At 35.3% G+C, this 7,799-nt stretch overlaps 2 protein-coding genes across 2 annotated transcripts; one reads left to right on the top strand and one right to left on the bottom strand.

Moving 5' to 3' along the window:
- Positions 1–845: 845 nt before the first annotated feature.
- On the bottom strand, positions 846–3,026 carry LOC133196468 (waprin-Phi1-like). Its single transcript, XM_061332361.1, has 4 exons — positions 2,858–3,026; positions 1,671–1,721; positions 1,473–1,560; positions 846–1,275 (listed from the first exon to the last, which is right to left on the bottom strand). The coding sequence occupies exons 1-4, from the start codon at positions 2,879–2,881 to the stop codon at positions 878–880; spliced, it is 561 nt and encodes a 186-aa protein (XP_061188345.1). The 5' UTR covers positions 2,882–3,026; the 3' UTR covers positions 846–877.
- A 723-nt stretch (positions 3,027–3,749) lies between these two features.
- On the top strand, positions 3,750–7,672 carry LOC133196467 (uncharacterized). The gene is made up of 9 exons (XM_061332360.1): positions 3,750–3,816; positions 3,915–3,953; positions 4,591–4,670; positions 4,855–4,926; positions 5,053–5,197; positions 5,386–5,477; positions 5,567–5,638; positions 5,923–6,067; positions 7,579–7,672. Exons 1-9 carry the CDS (start codon positions 3,780–3,782, stop codon positions 7,605–7,607), a joined length of 711 nt encoding a protein of 236 aa, XP_061188344.1. The 5' UTR covers positions 3,750–3,779; the 3' UTR covers positions 7,608–7,672.
- Positions 7,673–7,799: the final 127 nt, after the last annotated feature.

Raw genomic sequence — 7,799 nt, 5'->3', positions numbered from 1 at the left:
ACCAATATATCGATTGACCGACCTTAACATGTCGTTGGATGTTTCTATGAAAGTCAAGTCTTCTTTTAATCTTAGATTTTTTTTTTTAATCAGTAGAATCGAGATTCCTTGGTCATTTTCAAATTATACACAGAGATAAATTAAATTTGTTAAGAGGTATCCGTTATCTTACTGCAACTAAAGAATGAAATCTTTATTTAATCTCAATATTATACATTACCAGGTTGCATTTGATTCAAAATCACATTTATAATTCCTAAACATGAAGTTTTGAAAAGGAAATATCAGAATAATGAAATTCCTTTAATTTAATGACGTCTGTACTCTACAAGTGAACCCCCTCCCCCCACTTTTTTTTTCTAAAACCTTTCCCGAGAATAATTGTATCCGGGGTTTAGGAACAATGTATTATGAATCTTGAAATTCCCCTTGTCCATTGCAGTGAAGCAAGCATATTGATTTTCGCGTACATAAGCATCATTTCTATGTAGGGGAGAGAGAGAGAGAGAGAGAGAGAGAGAGAGAGAGAGTTAAAATATGTATTTATTTGATACACAGAAAAAAGTCCTCTTGAACTGAATGGCAATAATTTCTGAATTACGAAAAAAGATGATACACAAAAAAACCTACCTGAAAATAAATAATTTATTCAGATCTGATAAGTTATACACATGTATCATTGCACAAATAAAAAATGCTGTAAAATAAACATAGAATATTTCAAACGTTCCCTTCTTTGTCACTTGAATAAAAGTAAAAAGTTGAACACATTTGGACGGCTGTACATGCTGACAATCACACACACGCACACACAGACAAAGTCCAACATAGTTCGATAACGTATGGCAAATTCAAGACATCTGAAGTTGGGCAGGTGCTACATTCGGCGACACATGTACGGAAGGGACCAAAATGCCGATCGGACGCCAGCTACTTGGTTTGCAGTATTGAATAGGTAGTAATAACAGGGTCTTGAACAAGTGCTCCCACAGGCCGTAAGACAGCATTTCTCAACCCCCGGGCAGTCACTATCATTCGAGCAGTCCATTCCACAGAGGTTTTCGTTCCGAAGATATCGAGGGCATGTACCTGGTTTGGTTTGTGGTCTGCTGCACGTAAAGCCACAGCCATTATAACAACAGATTCCATTGTTGGGGCACATAGCATCGTTCTGACATTGTGTTGTACATGGTCCAGGTGTCGTGGGGACAGGGCATCTCCCTGGGCGGGAAACTACGGCTGGGACATGGTTACTCTGATAAGGTGGATTAACATCTGAAAATGGTTATTATTATGGGTTGTTAAAACCAAAGAAAATAAGTAAATGTACTGCAAAGCGGACAACACCACTGATAAAATTTTCGACAATTTCTTATTTAGTCCGGTTGGAAATCACAATACTTCTAACAACTGAATCTCTTCAAATGAGAAAAACTAATTGTTGATTGCAGCAAAACCATGAAACAACTTACCGAGACAGACAGGGTAACGTTTACATGGCGGGTATTCGCAAGTACTCCTCTGAAGAACGCATTTTGTTCCGGTGGGGCAGTTCAAATTCTGAAAGAAAAATCCCGCTACATGTAGTTGGCTTAATAACTATTGGTTAACGAACATCAGAAAGTCAATTAAAGAATGAAAAGTTGCTAAAAATGTCATATTGTACTCACACAAGACAAGGAGCGGCATTCAACAGTGGATACTGCGAAAGCGAAAAGCACCTGTAATAGAAAAAAATGCGATTAATTTTCAAGTAATACCTCCAAGATACGGAAGTTGCAAAAAACCTTTACAATATTGCAAGATTCATTTTATATATATAATAGTACAAAATCTATTAAATAATATTTAAGTGTTTATTACAGAACCGAAGAACTTAAGACTTTTTTGTAACCAAATAAAGAATAAAGTATTTTTGAAAAATATATATTTGTCTTTTTTTCTCCTTTTTTCTGATTAACTTCAAGTATTTCTGTTTTAATATTGCAATCAGATACCCCTGCTCTCTAACCAAATGGATTTAATTTTGTAGAATTTGACATCCAGGTAAAAATGGAACTAAAGTTCGGGAGTCAATTGGTTTCTCTTTGTTCCCAAGCACCTCACCAATATTATGTATAAATATATTACTGAAACGTTAAATTGACGTAAACGGATTTTCCCTTTAATTGATCTAATATGTACATATTTTCCTTATGTATAGAGACTAGAAAGCTTTCGTTCTGTCTACAGACAATAGTGCCATTATTTAGCACGTCCAGCGATACCAAGGCCGGTGTGGCATGGCTGTACTAAGTTCAACCGGAAAAGCAAACATTGCATCACAGGAATTCACGGTCACTGTCCATTAAGGACATTTTAGTCCTTTTGACCCTATGAGGATTGTTCGGGTAGTTGATAAAAGTGTTGTTAACGTGACCGCGTTATCTTCAACGTGAGCATCTGTTACTGCTGCCGATAGAGCCGATAAGAGGATCTAGAGGCAATTCTGCCTCACTTCTAAACATATTCTTAACAAATCAATGTCCAATTTATTCCCAAATAAATTTAAAATTATATTTTTATTCCTAGTTTTGCTGGAAACAGAACCGCAAACCTTAGTTTTCGTTTGACTTCGTACAAAGGGCATTGTATCAGTTTACTTTATATAATCTAATTTGAAAGAAAAGAAAGGTTTTAATACATTATCTCGCACATTTTGTTAAATTCTTGATAATGATTTCTGAATTTATATTAAGAAAAATGTAGTTGAAAAGTAAAATAAAAAGAGCGATGAAAATATTTACTTCATGTATTCTCATTTTGATATCTCATAGAAAACGCATATACATGCAAGACATATAGGGGAAAAACTCACCGCTGGCACAATGTAGAACACCATGGCTGTAGAAAAAAAAGCAAAAATATTGCACTAATTGGAGTAAAAGTTTGTAAAGATGAAATAACTATAACAATTTATGAATGGAGAATCTTCTCTTATACAGTCTCTCACATGCACGTGGAGAGAGAGGCGGGGCTAACACCCTAGAAACGCATAAATAATATCTAAATATGGAAAGTCACCTCATTCGTCATTCACATGTCGCTCAATATTGGGAATGTCTTCAAAGATCCAATATTTCATTGAATTTATTATTTAAAATTAAGTAAGGGGGTGCTCTTTATTTACATGGTATGATTTTTTACAATTTTAATTTTGTTCGATATATATATATATATATATATATATATCTATATCTATATCTATATATATATATCATACACACACACCTTTTTCACAGGTGTTTAAATCAAATTCTTTTCGTTCTTAAACACGTTGATTTCAGATCTGCTACTGTAACACTGCTTTATTTCTATTTGATGTAAGAGTATTTCTACATTTTTTAAATTCTTACTATTTTTATCTCGACTTTTTGTATGCTGTGTAAATCCCTATATAAACTATTACATATGGAACCATTATAACACAGTAAAGACAGTATAATCTTTATGGGATTCCTCTATATATATTGTGTAAGAAACAATTACGAAACATCAGAATTAGTAGATTTATATCTTTAGAAAACCAAAAATACACAGTGATTGCAAAATTCTTCATTTTATGCCTATACTCCTGGGGGTTTTGAACATAGACTTTCTCAAATCTACATGAATAATCTATATTGATAGATGAATTGATCAAGTCTTATAAATGTATGTTAATCATATGACACAAACTGTAAAGGTTATCAAGATCAGAAATATTATTAGAAACACAGGACAGATCACTTCAGTGCAAAATGCCGTCGTTAGCAGGAACCATTTTTCTTCTGTCAGGTTAGAAATTCTCCCAGCCACAGTTTCAAGAGTGTAATGAATTAAAGAAATTAATAGAAAATTTCCATAACCATTTTTTTTTTCATATGAATTTTTAGGGCTCGTTTGTCTCCATGGTGGATCAGTCAAGAAACAAGGTTCGTATGGCTTCCCCTCATAAACACACAGACACAACGTTCCTGAAGAAAAGGAAAAGGTCATTTCAGAATACGAGTCCATAGTTTGTTATGTTTGTTTACGCGGTGTGTGTTTTGATTAGGAGGGAAAATGAAGCAATTTCGGGGGGGGGGGGGCAACCATACATTTTCAATTTTCAGTTGGGGGGGTGGGGGTGGGGGGGGGCACTATCAACTACCAAAAATTTCTTGACAAGCAAAAAAAAAAAGGCATCAGAAGTGTTATTATTGAGAGGGCACAAGCAGTTTAGTATTCTAAATATCGGCAAAATTATTGGGAGGAGGGGGGCACCCCCCTCCCGTGCCCGGGTTCCTACGGCCATGAAATATATAGTAGACAAAATACATTAGAGAAAAAGAGGGGGCGGGGTGGGTGGGGTGTAATAACACTATTGATAAAACACATGTACCTCGATGACAGTTTATCAATAATTACAAATTTATTTTTTGTTCTTCATAAAATAAGTATTCCTAAGTTGCTAGTCCCAGTCGACACAGGTAGAATATTTCTAGCTTTCTACTTTTAGTTGACAAAATGTGCTGTATTTAAGAAATAAAATCAATGAAAAATATTATTGATGTTATGACTCTGCCATAGCCCCATTGGTGTGCTACCGATGTGACAAGGTAGCAGACGCTGTTGACTGCACCGTCACAGAAGCTTGTAATACAGACGAGGTATGACGTCATCTGATACTAAATTTAACCTCCAATGTAAGGGAGTTTTATTGAGATTTCTGGTTACATTATCAAAAAGCAAAGAAACAAAAACAAAACCATAATTTAAAAAAATGTATTCATATAACGCAATAACTGTCATCTTAAAATCTGTGTGATTTTTTTTTAAATTTTTGCTTTTCAGCAATGTTTCACCGACAAGTATATCAGTGAAGAGGGAAATGTTTACTTTTCACTGGGGTGTAAAGCCAAACGAGTGAGTAATACAAGGTTACCCAGATATACATTATACACCAGCAAACAAATCTTTACATAATCAGTCCATCCTTGTCTTTCCTTAAATATGCTGAGATAATTCGGAAACAATGCACATTTTTGACAGATTTGTGATATTCTCTCTTCTCTTGGAAAACGTGAAGAGGACATTGAAGACATGACTGACAGAGAAAAAAGAAACATTATACACCTGTGCACACAATGTTGTTCATCTGGTTATTGTAACAACAAGTTGTGTACAATCGTCACAAGTAACACGATTTATCACTCTTATAAATTTGAATAAGAGGAATTGATCAGAAACAATTTTACATGTAACGTCAATAAGAAATTGTGCAAGGCAATACCACCATCCAAGAGTTTTAGTTAAGGTCTAATTATTTACTTTAAATGCATATGGAATGTCACAATCGAATTATGTTTTGACATTTTGCTAAAGCTCCTAAACCAACTAGAAAGTGCCAGGTATGTGAAAATCCAGAAGTGGATCCCTTATCCTGCACACAAATCCAAAACTGCGAAGATCATCAGGTAAAACTTACTCCAAACCAAACAAAAGCACTACATTGCTCGAAATTTAATCTTTGCACGCAGTTTATCCATTTGTGTCTTTGCTGCAGGAGTGCTATGCCGATGTTGTGATGGATCAAAACCATAACGTACGGCACACTATGGGCTGTCGTAGCAAAGTGGTGAGTGGAGTTTGCATCAAGACGATGCAATGCACAACTTAGAACAAACTTAAATCCCTACCCAATACGTGCAACAAGGCTGTATAACTTTGTTAACCCATTGCATGAAACTGCTTTTGTAAAATGAAAACTATGCATATTTGACAAGAATTCTTAGTGTCTTGGGGGAGGCACTTATTCTTAAAAAAAAAATTCTAAATCTGTTAAAACAAAGACGAAACCCCTTACATGAGAGTCTCGTATAATTCGTGTAACAATTCATTAATTCATTTGTCTCATTGCAGATGTGTCGCGCTTTCCTCTCGCACGGCCACGGTCTGTCACACGGCAGGCGACAAGTTGGTATTGGTAACGATCCCCATGTCGCTCAACTCTGCGGAGGATGCTGCGACACCGACGCCTGCAACAGAAAGGGATGCTACACTATTCGTGAGTAAAACACTAGGATGAAACGCATCAAACTTGTTTTGAACATGCAGGGCCTTGAGAACTGGATAGGATTGGCCGGGGGGGGGGGGGGCACAGGGTGTCGTGCCCACCCACCCCCCTTTTCATTCTGCCTGTATAAAAATGTATTAGAATTACAATAGAAAACAAATCCAATATACGGGTCTGTTGCCTCAATAATAACGTTTTCAAGGAATTTCTGTTTGGGCACAAAATGAAATTGCTTCCTAAGCATTTTAAAGAGAACAGAATGTTGAAATCACTTTGTTAAAAGTGGCAAAATTTAACTATTGACCCCCAGTGGTGAAAGGATTTTCTCAATACCAAGCAAAAGTGTTAACCTAAATGCTAAAAATTAAGATAACTAGAAATATTTCCATAGGACATGAATGCCCCGCCGAGGGTATATTAGTAATGCAACATTTTAACACAAATTGAGAAAGGTGAGGTCAAGGTCAAAGGAAAGGCCAAGGTGAAAAAATATTGATGCAGTTGAATAGCTTACATTAGTATGTATCAGCATATGAAGTTTGACACAAATTTAAGAAAAGTGAGGTCAAGGTCAAAGGAAAGGTCAAAGTCAAAAAATATTGATGCAGTTGAATAGCTCTCATCAGTATGTATCAGCATATGAAGTTTGACACTAATTTAAGAAAAGTGAGGTCAAGGTCAAAGGAAACGTCAAGGTCAAAAAATGTTGATGCAGTTGAATAGCTCTCATCAGTATGTATCAGCATATGAAGTTTGATAACACTATCTTGAATGGTATCTTTAAAACTGAGCTAAAAACTTATTTAAGAAAAGTGAGGTCAAGGTCAAAGGAAAGGTCAAGGTAAAAAATATTGATGCAGTTGAATAGCTCTCATCAGTATGTATCAGCATATGAAGTTTGTTAAAAATATCTTGAATGGTTTCATTAAAACTGAGCTAAACACTAATTTAAGAAAAGTGAGGTCAAGGTCAAAAGAAAGGTCAAGGTCAAAAAATGTTGATGCAGTTGAATAACTTACATCAGTATGTATCAACATATGAAGTTTGATTACACTATCTTGAATGGTATCTTTAAAACTGAGCTAAACACTAATTTAAGAAAAGTGAGGTCAAGGTCAAAAGAAAGGTCAAGGTCAAAAAATGTTGATGCAGTTGAATAGCTCTCATCAATATCTATCAGCATATGAAGTTTGATAAAAATATCTTGAATGGTATCTTTAAAACTGAGCTAAACACTAATTTAAGAAAAGTGAGGTCAAGGTCAAAGGAAAGGTCAAAAAATGTTGATGCAGTTGCATAGCTCTCATCAATATCTATCAGCATATGAAGTTTGATAAAAATATCTTGGATAGTTTCTTGAAACTGAGCTTTGAACAGAGCTAAACGCAAAGTGTGACGGAAGGACGGAAGACGGACATGACAAACACTATATGCCCCGGCCATATTCATGGCAGGGCATAAAAATGTTTTTTCAACAAGCCTATACTATTTCTTTCTTGCAGCACACTTCAACCTGACCCATCATGGATAAACCCACTGCATTCTTATTAGTCTTTTTTGTACATAACAATAAAAAAAATCATTCAACAAACCAGATCTGAATATTAGCCTTGAACATATTACCAATGAAAAAAGGACCTTTTCAAAAGCTGTAATCTATGTTCTGATGTTTCGATCCTTACACCAACTCATTTCCTTCCAAAATTGGTTCTATTGGATGTAC

This window comes from Saccostrea echinata, unplaced genomic scaffold (assembly GCF_033153115.1).
Source record: "Saccostrea echinata isolate AGI-Se365-2 ecotype Australia unplaced genomic scaffold, CSIRO_AGI_Sech_v1 ptg000030l, whole genome shotgun sequence".
Classification (NCBI taxonomy): domain Eukaryota; kingdom Metazoa; phylum Mollusca; class Bivalvia; order Ostreida; family Ostreidae; genus Saccostrea; species Saccostrea echinata.
Note: the sequence above shows the minus strand (reverse complement) of the source record. Positions and strands in the feature narration are given on the sequence as shown.

What these genes read in the sequence shown, in the direction of transcription:
- LOC133196467 (XM_061332360.1), top strand. Translation starts at nt 3,780, where the DNA reads ATGCCGTCGTTAGCAGGAACCATTTTTCTTCTGTCAG. An exon ending in TGGATCAGTCAAGAAACAAG is followed by an intron (nt 3,954 to 4,590) that starts GTTCGTATGGCT and finishes ACTCTGCCATAG; the next exon opens with CCCCATTGGTGTGCTACCGA. An exon ending in AAGCTTGTAATACAGACGAG is followed by an intron (nt 4,671 to 4,854) that starts GTATGACGTCAT and finishes TTTGCTTTTCAG; the next exon opens with CAATGTTTCACCGACAAGTA.
- LOC133196468 (XM_061332361.1), bottom strand. Translation starts at nt 2,881, where the DNA reads ATGGTGTTCTACATTGTGCCAGCG. An exon ending in AATGCCGCTCCTTGTCTTGT is followed by an intron (nt 1,561 to 1,670) that starts GTGAGTACAATA and finishes TTTTTCTTTCAG; the next exon opens with AATTTGAACTGCCCCACCGG. An exon ending in ACGTTACCCTGTCTGTCTCG is followed by an intron (nt 1,276 to 1,472) that starts GTAAGTTGTTTC and finishes AACCATTTTCAG; the next exon opens with ATGTTAATCCACCTTATCAG.